The sequence below is a fragment of the Schistocerca cancellata genome, chromosome 2, assembly GCF_023864275.1.
Source record: "Schistocerca cancellata isolate TAMUIC-IGC-003103 chromosome 2, iqSchCanc2.1, whole genome shotgun sequence".
Classification (NCBI taxonomy): Eukaryota; Metazoa; Arthropoda; class Insecta; order Orthoptera; family Acrididae; genus Schistocerca; species Schistocerca cancellata.
Window position 1 is genome coordinate 135,479,451 of NC_064627.1, and position 13,367 is coordinate 135,492,817.

The 13,367-nt window shown below is 36.0% G+C and overlaps 1 protein-coding gene across 2 annotated transcripts in view; it reads left to right on the forward strand.

Moving 5' to 3' along the window:
• The window catches only part of LOC126161406 (V-type proton ATPase subunit H), a 64,187-nt gene that overhangs the window by 24,764 nt on the left and 26,056 nt on the right, over positions 1–13,367 (forward strand). Inside the window, exons 4-8 of one of the 2 annotated variants that reach the window (XM_049917184.1) lie at positions 7,139–7,328; positions 7,419–7,637; positions 9,069–9,173; positions 10,315–10,520; positions 10,604–10,688. In XM_049917184.1, coding sequence (XP_049773141.1) covers positions 7,139–7,328; positions 7,419–7,637; positions 9,069–9,173; positions 10,315–10,520; positions 10,604–10,688 — 805 coding nt within the window. The remainder of the gene's footprint in view (positions 1–7,138; positions 7,329–7,418; positions 7,638–9,068; positions 9,174–10,314; positions 10,521–10,603; positions 10,689–13,367) is intronic. The other variant, XM_049917186.1, reaches the window with a different exon arrangement.

Sequence of the window (13,367 nt, forward strand, 5' to 3'; positions counted from 1 at the left end):
TGCTAAGCATGTACTGAGTGAGGGCCACAACTACCAGCCACAGATCCATGTTCTTCACTTAGCAAACAAGGCCAAAAACTCAATCTGCTGGAAGCTCTGGAAATCAGCAAACATCTAGCCCACAGTCTTGTTTTAATCTGAAATAATCAAACACAACTTAATACTTACCCTCTTCTGAACTTCACATAATCCTCTGTTTGCCATTACTTCCCATACACACACCGTGTGGGTTGGCACTGTGGTTAGCACACTGGACTCGCATTCGGGAGGACGTCGGTTCAATACCGCATTGTGCGGTCCTGATTTGGGTTTTCAATGATTTCCATAAATGCCGGGATGGTTCCTTTGAAAGGGCATGGCCGACTTCCTTCCCCATCCTTCCCTAAACTGATGAGACCGATGACCTCGCTGTCTGGTCTCCTCCTCAACAACAACCCAACCCCAACTTCCCACACAGTTTGTCCCTTCATATTCCTCCATTTTCCTGTCTTTATTGATTTACTATATTGAGACTGCCTATGTACTCCATATATTCTGTAGTTACAATTGTTACATCTTTCTTTTAATTGGTTTCTGCATCATTTCCCATGTTTAATACCTCTTGGCTCTGTCTCGCCAAGTATTAATTTTATTTCATTTGATTTGTTCATTTAATGTAAACTGTTACATGGGCACTGTTGTTGAGGATAGTGGTAATTTATTTTCGTTTGCTCCCTTTATATTTATGTACTGTTCAACTTTTTACCTTTTAAAATAAATTACATTATACTGTCAAAGATGTCATTTATTGTGTGTTTGTGGCTCAATCTAGATGTGTAAAAATTTTTTTCCAATGTTGTTTACTACTTTGGTGGCAATAGTCAGATAAAGTCCGTAGATGGCATTGTAAGCCAGAAACGGGTTGACACAATAAATTAATCCTGTAGAAGATAAGCAATATAGTGATTTTCCTTCATCATACTTTTTTACTTTTGTTGTAAGCATTTCTGTGATATTGAGTTCAATGCTTTTCTTGGATCCTTTCTGTGTATATGGGGTGAAACTTTATAAGTCTAAATACTAGTCAGGTATATATTACATGGATTGTTTATCAGTATTTCAAGTGGAGAATGTCATTTGGTTTTTAAAAAATTAATCGTTTTATTAGAGTTAACGTAATACCACGGATGCTTATCACGAATTGTATTTTCTGTGAGTGAGCTCGGTAAATTATGTAGCCCTTATTCAGTTAAGTATTAGTGAAGGAGACAGCACCTGGTCACAAATCCTTTATTTCACAGCCTTAATAGGTTTGAGAAATAATGTTTAATTTCAGATGTGGCTATATTTACACTTCTTACGTGGTGAATGTCTTTGGTGACTGCTATCTAGTGACATATTTTCCCTCCTATTAACCAGCAAAATGCATCACACCAGGGTTGCCACCATTTTAAACAGACACCTTGAGAAATTACACATGAGAATCGCCATTATTGCTCAACACTTATGAAAACAACAGAATTTCTGTAAAGAGAATCAAACAGGAACAACAACACGTAACTGAGTGCATTCTTTAAATTACGAGATGTTAGTGAATCTGCAGGGACTGGTTGTCAGAGTGCAGGAATTAAAATGGTTTTATGCAGTTTTAACAAGATCACATACAACTTTTTCTCGTCTTTTTACAAGTGTCAGAAGAATATGGAATTAGCTATCAGCATAAAGTAAAATATGAACGTTGTAATAAGCGGTGCTATTGTCATGTAACAGATGCACAGAATTTTGGGAAGATCTTGTACTTAACATTTAGCTAGGAATCTTTATGTACAAAAATGGAAAATTGTTGGAAGTTTATAAAGCTTCCTGAGTGACATAGAATGAGAAGAGGTTTATACCTCAAATTGTGATGTATTGCAGTCCATATGCTTATAATAAATCGTGTGACGTGCCTTTGTCTGGAATTCTGCTTTACATGCTGGCATGCATGGTTTAATGCTACATTAGGAGAGCATCAGAAATGAGTAGAATGTTAAAATAATGAAAAGTATTACTCCTGCCCGATACACTTAAACCTGTTAGTCTCTCTGCCCACAGTATTGTAAGATCCAGTTGACATATACAAGGCAGCAGAATACATTATTATATATATATATCTTGCAAATAATTTTATTTATTAGTCATTCATCTTTTTGTCACATATTGAGCTGTTGCACATCACATTATAGTGTGATCAAATGAAGCTGGAGGTCAAGCACACATTATCTTGAAGATACCCAGGGTGTTTTTGTTAATTATTGTCATGTAGTGTTATATTTATGTATATCACTGTTTCTTTTGAATAGCAGTGGATTATTTACAACATACTTTACGAGGGAGTAAGTACACTATGAAACAATAGTCAGAATGCCTCCTTAAACAGATGTCTACTAGGTGATCATGGGTAAGCACCACGTATTACTCTTATAGTGTGTTTGAGCAATGAAGACTTTCTTAAAGATGAGTTACTCCGCAACATTATTCCATGTGGCATTGAGTGTGTTATTTCTCTAGAGAGGAGAATAATAGAAATTGGCAAATGTAATTTTTGTAAGGACTAGGGTATTAGCAGCAGGGATGGAGACTGAAATATCAAAGAATGGTCTTTGTAATATCTTCTAAAATTACGTTGCACATTATGTCAACTAAAAACAACCAGTATTTTTTTTCTGCAACTAAATTAAATACAGAAGAAGATAAAAACATCAAATGTAATTGATGAAACAAGAAACAAACACTCGACATGTAAAATATAATAACCTTACGAAGTTTTTGTATTTCAAATTTTGAAATTTAAATAGCTTCTAGTCTTCAGAAGATTTTTGTGATGCTGTGTTCAACACAGTTTCTGTGATTATTTTAAGAGTAGACTCGGCAGTTGCAGTTGATGTGGTTCACGTTTGAAGTATAAAATCATTCTCAAACAAATTATTAGATATATGATCTCAAACTTTCCCAGATTATATGCTGCTTCCATGATGCTCAGTTGTACTGCCAAATTCGATCATCGAAACACCACAATATTTTGGCAGACAGCTCTCCTGGCATCATCAGATGATGCTGATTGAGCACCACTTCTTGATGGTATAATGCTTCTCTGGTGAAATATTGTTGACTTTCAACAATAGGATTTGGCAGTACACCCAAGAACCATGGAAACAAAATATTAGATTATTCACCGTTGATTTTTCTTCAATTTCAGCTCATGCAAGTTCTTGAAGAGTTTTAAGAACATGTTCAACCTCAATTTACACTTCATTTCTTTCCTCTTCTGGATCACTGTCTTCAAAAACTGCCATGCAGCACTACCATTTTGAAGACATTTGCCATCGCCTTAGTTGTCATCTTTCATATGGGTTGAACTTCCTTGACCTCAGTTTCTTTCTTGACCTCAGTTTCTTCCTTCTTATTGCTCTCCACGATAGCCATCAAATCTTGATTGTTCAGAACTGCAAAATGAGAGTGTAGAACCTACACTGTCGTCGTCATCATCATCATCATCATCATCATACTCACTGTCTCTTCAGCTGAACTGGCAATGTCTGTTTCCAGTTTTTTTACTCTGATGCAGAATCAGCAAGTTTTCTCCATATGTCATTTGTACATCATTCCAAGTATTTTTAGTTGTGTAACTTCCACCTTAATGTTTAACTTTGGCCACAATTTCTTTATTGGAAGCTCATCATTGTAGTCTTCGATACGCTTTTAAAAAATTTTGACAGATAGTATGCCTTAAATGTATCAACATCCTCTGGCTCATGGTATGCAATATGGAGATCATGGAGGCATAATCAGCATGTATTTTCAGTGATGGAAGGTGGATGATGACACACATTGCCTTCTAGAACTTTTACCACGTTGCATATGTGGGACATGTGATATTTATCAACAGTAAATCTACTCGTGGATCTTCTAATCTCATAATAATGCTTTTGCAATCACAGAAATTTGGAGCAAGCAAAATAAGCAGGAAATGAAGCATGCTTGGTATTACAACATGATAAACGAATCAAAATCCCAAGATAGTTCCTTTGAAAAATATGTGGCCTGTTGCTGTGTCCATCCTTGGCCAATCTGAGCTTGTGTTAGTCTTTAATGACCTCGTGGATTGGGCTTGCAACAGGAATAATTCATTTGTGTACTTCTCATTGAGAGAACTCATAACAGCAGCTGAATTGGGCTTTGGCATTAAAAACCTTCAGCATACGTGTGCTGTTATGATATCTTGCTCTCATACAGGGTGTACTTTTTATAGATTGTGGATGTGTATAGCTTTCTCCCATGATCTATTTTAAGTGATGAACATAAAAATATTATGTATCTCCATCTATACTCTGCAGACCACCATGAGGTGCATGGCAGAGGCTATGGCCCATTGTACCAGTTATTAGGGTTTCTTCCCATTCAATTCACGTATGTGGTCACAGTATATTCCTAGAGTCATCATTTAAAGCCAGTTCTTGAAACTTTGTTAACAGACTTTCTCAGGATAGTTTACGGCTATCTTAAAGAGCCTTCCAGCTCAGTTCCTTCAGTATCTTTGTGACACTCTCGCAAGGATTAAATAAACCTGTGACAATTCCTGCTGCCCTTCCCTGTATACGTTTAATATCCCATGTTAGACCTATGTGGTATGGGTCCCACACACTTGAGCAGTATTCTAGAACTGGTTGCACAAGTGATTTGTAAGCAATCTCCTTTGTAGATTGATTACACTTCGCTGGTATTGTACCAATAAACTGAAATCTACTACCTGCTTTACCCACACCTACAAAGTGTTACACTTACGTATTTGTATGAGATGGCCAATTCCAACAGTGACTTATTGACATTATAGTCATAGGATAATACATTTTTTCATTTTATGAGGGTCACAATTTGACATTTCTGAACATTGAGACCAAGTTGCCAATCTCCGCACCACTGCGAAATCTTATCAAGATCTGAGTGAATATTTAAGCAGCTTCTTTCAGATAGTACTTCATTATACATACTGCGGGCGCTGATGTGACCTTGCAGTTGAGTGCCCTACAAGCCAAACATCATCATCATCATCATCATCATCATCATAATCATCATCATCATCATCATCACCACCATCTTCTTCTTCATCATTATAGATAAGTGCATCATCTGCAGAAAGCCTGATTTTACTATTAATAGTTTCCTCAAGGTTATTAATATACAATATGAAGAGCAAGGGTCCCAACACACTTCCTTGGGGCACACCCAGAGTTACTTCTACATCTGACGATGACTCTCCATCCAAAATAACATGTTGCTTCCTCCCCACCAAAAGGTCCTCAACCCAGTCATAAATTTCCCTTGATACCCCATATGATCGTACTTTTGGCAATAAGTATAGGTGTGGTACTGAGTCAAATGTTTTTCGGATATCAAGAAATACAACATCTGCCAGATTGCCTTGATCCAAAGCTTTCGGTGTGTCATGTGAGAAAAATGCGAGTTGGGTTTCATATGTTCAGTGTTTTTGAAATCCATGCTGGTTAGCATTGAGGAGGTCGTTCTGTTCAAGATCCCTCATTATGTTTCAGCTCAGGATATGTTCTAAAATTCTACAAGAAATTGATGTCAAGGATACTGGACAGTAGTTTCGTAAATCTGTTCTACTACCCTTCTTGTTTACGGGTGTGACCTGTGCCTTTTTCCAAGAACTGGACACAGTGTTTTGTTTGAGGAATTTTCAATAGATTATAGTTAGAAGAGGGGCTACATCAACTGGAAATTCAGTATAGAATCTGACAAAGGATTCCACCGGGGCCTGGAGCTTGGTTCAATTTTGATGATTTCAGCTGTTTCTCAACACAACTGACACTAATACTTATTTTATTCATCTTTTCAGTGGTATGAGGATTAAATTGGGGCAGTTCTCCTGGGTTTCCCTACATAAAGGAACATTTGAAAACTGAGTTAAGCATTTCAGATTTTGCTTTGCTACTCTCAATCTCTGTCTCATTCATTAGAGACTGGGCACTAGCTTTGGTGCCCATAACAGCCATTACATAGGACCAGAATTTCTTTTGGTTCTGTGAAATGTCACTTGACAATATTATGCCATGGTAGTCATTGAAGGTATCACACATTGCTTCCTTGACAGCCAAATGTGTTTCATTCAGAATTTCTCTGTCTATAGCCCTACATCTTGTTTTACATCTATTATTCAGTAATCTCTCTTTAGAAGCTTCCTTACAGTGACTGTATACCGTGGACATTCCCTCCCATTATGAACTATTCTAGTGTGTACATATCTATCCAGTGCATGGTCAACTGTTCTTTTAAACTTGAACCAGAGTTTTTCAACATACTCCTGCCCTGTGCTGAAAGTTTAAAGTTCCTCATTGAGATATGACACTACTAAATTTGTTATCTAGTGTACTGAACGTATATATCTTTCTGCTTGTTTTAGTAGTCCTTTGTACTTTGGTAAGCGTTGTTGCCACAATGCTGTAATGGTCACTGATACCAGTTTTGATATGGACATCCTTAAAGAGGTTAGGTCAGTTTGTTGCCATTAGATCCATATATTTCCACCATGAGTGGGGTTCCTAACTATCTGTTCTATGTGGTTTTCAGAGAAGGCATTTAGTAAAGGTTCTCAGGATGTCATGTCATGCCCACCACTAACAGAACTGTAATTGTCCCAATTAATTGTCAGGTTATTGCAATGTATGATACTGCCTTTCATTTTTACTGTTAAAAAGAGCACTCTCAACTGGTATAAGGCAAATGTGTGGATTTTCACCAAATCAGTATTGTGAATTGTATTCTATTAGATGCACAACCAAGTTAAGGAAAAATAGCTTAATATTAAGCTGAATGAAATCTACCAACATGCACATTGCCTCAGTGTATGTCTGTTTGCCTTGTCATAGTATGACCAAAATTATAAGACAATATTCGAATCTTACACAAAAAAACACCAGCGCCTTTGCTTTCTGCAAATCCATTAGTGATCTCACATTAAATACTTGTTTGGGTTATTCAGGCTCTGTAATGGTCAATTAACACATTTAATGTCATTTAAGTGAGTTATGCTTCCATGGAAATATTATTTTTCCACACATTATTGTTTTATAAGGGTACTATTTTTTGTTGTTTCTAGATCGCAAATGATTTCTCAAGAGGACTATAGTTTTATAGTGGCATTTGATAATGCCGATGCTCAGGCTCGTGAGAAGCTACTGAAAGACAATAGGAATCAGGCTGCCAAGACATTTTTGAACCTCCTGGGGCATGTGTCAAAAGATCAGACAATTCAGTATATTTTAATAATGATTGATGACATGTTGCAGGTATGTGAACAAATTTCATGTAATCAGCAATTACCACAAAAGCCACCAACAAGAATGAGGAAATGCAAGTAATGTATTTTGTTTATGCAGGAAGATCGAAAACGTGTTGAAATATTCCATGAGCATTGTGCCAAAAAGAAGGAATCAGTGTGGGGGCCTTTCCTGAATCTTCTCAACAGGCCTGATGGTTTCATAGTAAATATGACATCAAGAATTATAGCAAAGATTGCTTGCTGGAGCCAAGACTTAATGGACAAGTCTGACTTGCAGTTCTACCTTGCATGGTTGAAGGACCAGCTAAAACAGAATGTAAGTATTCTTTAGTTTATGGATCTGTACTTCTACTCTCTTCACTGTTAGTGTTTCTTATGTTACTTTTTTATTTCACAACAGTTATAGAAATTTGATTTGATTCCATTTAAGTTTTTTGTAATCAGATTTCACTGTGAGGTATATTGTGGTATGGTGTACTGGAAAAGGGGTTGGAGGGTTTAGTTTGAGGGGAAAGTGGAGCTCAGATGCAAGCTACAGTTAAAGATAAAAACCAAATGTTGCAAACTGCCAATGTCAAACAAAGTTCATTCCACTACACTCAACTGTAGCTAAGTTGTCTAAAAACTGCAGAAAAATTGAATAGTTTTTTTTTATGTACAATGAAAACATACATCTCCCAATATCATTAAGGTGCAAGCCAACAAGTAGATCTATCAAGAATTTACTAGACCTGCTTGAAATTTCTTCTACACTGATAAAAATAATAAGCTGAAGTTAAATATTGTTCATAAAATTGCATTGAAATTTGTAGATTTGATAGAGAATATTGCTTGGGACATCAAAATCACTATACAGGTGATAGCTGAAGTATTAAACCATATGAAGATTTTAAGATATTTTGGATGAGAACAATCAATTGTGTTATTACTGTTAAAAGTTGTGTGAACTTCATCTTCCTTTTCATGACTTCAAATTAAGAATCTAATTCAGTATTTAAAATGTGAATGCACTGTTTCAATGCTCAAATTTAAGTGACTTTGTAATGCAATGAAATAATAAAACTGTAATATGTTTTTGTGTTCATTTATGTTACTTGTGGCTACATATTAACAACCTAAATTAGTTTTTTTGTATTTTTTTTTATTCTGATTCTGACATTGAAAATTTATTTTTTGTTCAGAAGTATTAATCTCAAAATTAAATTATTTTGACAACCTTAATCAAATACTTTCTTATATCAGCTTGTAGTTCAGTGGAAAAGTGTGTGATATTTACTCCTTTTGTATAGTGCTGCTTTTTGTGCATTGTTCAGATGCATACTAACAAATTACATTTAATATGAAACAAATGTTGTTACTGTTTTCTTTCCTCATCGCTTTGCACCTGAAAATAGTGCTTTTTAGTCAGTTTGTTTCTACAGCTATAGAGTCTGTGGCTATAGATTAAAGAAATACTATGTTTGATATAGTATTTCTGCAATTCTTTGTTGTTCTACACTCTCTGTATGTGGACTTCAACTAAAACATGATGGTGGTATTTCCTGTCAAGTCTAATTCTGCTTCAGCAGTTTAAAATTATTTTGGTATGATGGCTTGTGAAACTTACCTGGTCTTTCATCGTTCTTCATTCTCTCTCAACTAACAGCTGGCATTAGCTGGGCTCTTAGTCAACTGTCTGCTTCAGAAAATCCGTACACTAATAACTGGCATGAAGAATTTGAGCTTGACTGCAGTTATATTTTTGTAGAGTGAAGCGCTAAAGGATGCGACTTTGCATGCGACACCTGCAGCAGAGGAATCTTCATCTGGCACTGCTCCTGTTTCGACAGCTGAGCATCCTGAGGAAATTCGGGTTTGTTTTGTTCATTTCAGCTGCAGGCTTTAGACACACAATCAGTAACAACTTCTGCCTGTTGCACTGATCAGGTCTTCTGTATGTAAACTTGAAACAACTCACATTTTTATTTCATACAAAAATGCAGAAATCATATAAAGTAATACATATAAAAACCATATTATTTGAACCATATTATTTGCATGATTTTATTAACAGATAGTGAAACATATCAGAATCATTGGTATGGATGTACCATGTGTTATTATGTTCAACAAGTAAATGGGGTAAACTTTAATTATTAAATGATGCAGCCACTGCATATCCAAGATATACAGCCACTTTCTGTAATTTACATAAGGTCTAAGATTTTGATACCATTGACAAAGTAGTATTTACAGTAATATGTAATGGCCACTGTCACCATTTAAAGTTAAACAATATATTTTTATCAAAAAATGATCAAATTAGCCATACAGAGACCAGATTCAAGAGAGAACCACACACAAGAAAGAATCTACAAAATGCATATTGTGAGTGACATGATTTTTCTTTTATTGGTTTGGCCTACACATGAAATAACGTATGTATTCTTCCTTTTCTCCTCTCTGTCTTTCCAGTTATTTTTCAATCTTTCTATGTTTTTCTCTTCTTCCTTCTGTCCATATTGACCTGTCTTTTCCTTTTTCTCCTGGAAGCCCTTGAAACCTTTGACTTTTGCTCTGAATCTTTCTCTTTCTCCTATTCCTTCCTCCATTATTTTCATTTCCCTCAGGTCTGCTTTCACTTTTTTTTTAATCCACATCATTGATGTTTTGGGGTTTCTGTCAAAGCAGTAAAAAATTCTTGTTATCCTGATTTTTATTTATTTATTTTCATTTTTTACACTGACATTGTTCTTTGTTTTTCTCTCCTCCCTGTGTGTTCCGTTCTTTCTTGAATTTGAGTTTTAAATGGCTAATGTTATCCATTACTGTATCACCTTAGCATATTTTATTGTAAATCTTGAGTCCCAAACCTTCAACATCATTAGTTTCCCATTTTTTCTCCTTATTGCACCAAAATAGTAACTTCATTCATTATACGTAGCTTTACAAAGTGTTCAAGTTCATGATAATTCAGAGAATAAAATATTTTTATATAAAAACTTTTTTTGTAGAACAACGAGTATATGCAGTCAGTTGCTCGCTGTCTGCAAATGATGTTACGTATTGATGAGTACAGATTTGCATTTGTGTCTGTGGATGGCATTTCTACTCTTATTGATGTGCTGCAAGGAAGAGTAAACTTTCAAGTCCAGTACCAACTCATCTTTTGTCTATGGGTACTTACTTTCAACCCACTACTTGCTGAAAAAATGAATAAGTAAGTTACTCTCTTGACTTTTCTCATTACATGGAAATTTTTCAGAAACATTTTTAATTGTGTCTTTCTTATTGTTTTTACAGATTCAATGTAATTCCTATTTTGGCTGATATACTGAGTGATTCAGTAAAGGAAAAAGTCACAAGAATTATACTGGCTGTATTCAGGGTAAGGATGTTATGTATCGTGGTTATGTATTACCATACTCATAACGTTTACAGATTATGAACTCGTAAACATTTACAAGTTTACAAACTTGTGACCAACTGTGGAGGCAAGCTATGGCATATGACGTGGGTCATCAAAACCCAAGACCAAAGAAAGCAAATTATTTAATGACGAAACACAGCTGTGTTTCAGCCCAAAATCTGAAGCTGATTCTTGCCTGTTTAGGCAGTGCTCTTAAGTAAGTGAGCCCTTGAGATACATATTGAAGGCCTGACTTAAAACTTTAGTGTGTTTGCACCTCTCTCCTCCTCTTTTCTGGAAACTATTTGTTTCTCGTACGATGCACTCATCTGGCTCGTTGGCTTAGGTTGCGTTCACAGTGGCACTGGTGTCGCTGGATTCCACCAACAACCAACATTGGCCGAAGACAGCTGCTCTTTTCAAATCAGTAGGCCACTATGTGTGTGGTCAAAGAGCAGCTGATCTAATGAGATCAGACAGATTTCAGACAACGGTCAGTGAACTTCATATCAATTTATTTCCTATGCTCATATGGGCCAGCACAATGTGAAACATGACTATGGAAAGGACTTTGTGGCATCATAATCGGGATAGAGTTTGGAATCTGTGGACTGAAAGTGCGTTTATTGTAAACCACAAGTAGGCAAAATCTTCATTGAAAATTTTAGGTGGAAATTATAACCTCAAGAAATAATGCGTTCAGGTGTGAAGGATGGCGTATCTTATTCTAGATATTACTGTAGTGGATGTTTTTTGGGTTGTGGTATGTTGACATTAGCTGTCTACAAATTATTTTTAGTCCTTATTGGCATTTTTATACCAGTAAGGTGGAGATTCTGTTACATGAAGTACTTTGCAAATGCAGTATATGTATTTCCATTTTCCAGTGCTTTAGATGTCGACAGTACCGGTACCTTATTCTAAACTTTGTTTGTCCTTCACATGTATGCTGAATGATAGTCATTGAAAGTTAATTGATGTATGACTGCACAACTTCAGATAAATTTAGCAACACAAGAGCGTATGTAATATTGCTTTTCAAGGTGACCAAAAATCATTTCGAGAATGTAAAGCCAAAGAAACATACATGGAACACTTCCAAATAACAAAAACTAATTTTGAGCAAAGGTGTGATTTGAGCACTATTAAAAAAAAAATACAGTACTCACATTATAAATGCAGTTCTGGATCAAGTAAAACTAGAAGTGACATTTCGATATTTGACATCTGACAATTACATCTTTTCAATATTTAAGGCCTATACCACATTTTGAAAAAGTGCAATTTCAGAGTTTTGTAGTTGTGTATGATGTGTTGAATGCTGTTTAAGTTAGTTGAAAGATTAATGTAAGAGATTATATTTCTATTGTTTTACCTCAAATAATACAAAATATTAAATTTATTCCGTACCGAATTTTGGAGCTATGCTTCTTGCAGATGCACTAAAAGACACTGCAATGTAGTTGATTTCCTCTAGTAAAAGGTTCACTCAACCTGAAATAATACTGCCACCAGAAACCTTGTTGCTTCCTTTCTCAGATGCACTGGACAAGTGTTGACAGAGCACTGAAGTTTCTAGTACTTTTAGGATAAAGTGGACTGCTGTGAAGTCATAAATCACCTTTCATTAAGTAAATTATATGTGCTTACTCATACACAGATTTTGGTAAAGTGCATCATAAAGTAGACACATTTGCTTTCGCCACATAAATTAACCATTATGTGCTCATAACTGCATTGACAAAACCTTTTTACACCAAAGTCGTGTGTTTTGGTGAGATCTCTTATGTGATGTATCATTGAAACTACATATTTGCATAATACACACAAATATAAATATAAAAAGCATCAAATATGACATGCTAGCTTCAAAGGTGGCAGCCACTTCTGACACTAATCAGTGATATATATTTGCAAAAGTTATTTGGCAATTCCAACAACTGATGACAGAACACAGTGTACTTACCACATTGTTTTCGAGACAGATATAGCTCAGTCACATGCATTTGGCATATTTTTAATAGCAAACGCTCCTTCGCAGCATTCGTCTCTAAACACAGAGGTGTCATGCTATCCATCCCACCCTCAGAGGTTAAAATCTAACCTACATCATGGATAGAATAGATTTTAACCTAACCCAAACTAACCTCTGTGACCCCATTGAAAACTGACAGAGGAGATCAGACACGCCATGATCAAACTGTCAGCTGATGTTATCAGGTGATCGCTCGCAACAGATCTGATGACCATTTCGGTGTCACTGTGAACACAGCCTTTGTGGAATCCATGTGAAATTGGAGGTCCCCCTATAAATGGCGGGTAAGCCAGTTTACATGTCGGAGGAAGGCAATGGCATAACACCTCCAACAGGACCATGCTTAGTAAAGCACTGTGTCGTTCAAAACAATCTCTGGATAGATGACAACTATGATGTACTCTCTGCCATTGTTACATAAAATCTTAGCAAAGTGAGGCAGAGTCCACTTACATATTAGTGTGCAAAACTTAAAGATGGAAGTAACTTCCGTGTGGTGTTTCACTGTCAAGTATCATAGCTCGTTGAAAATTGGGCCATTCATAGAAAAAACTTCCACAGTATAGTGTGTGCAGATGTGCTGCAGTATGTCTCATCAATGCATCCCACATGTGTTCGATGGG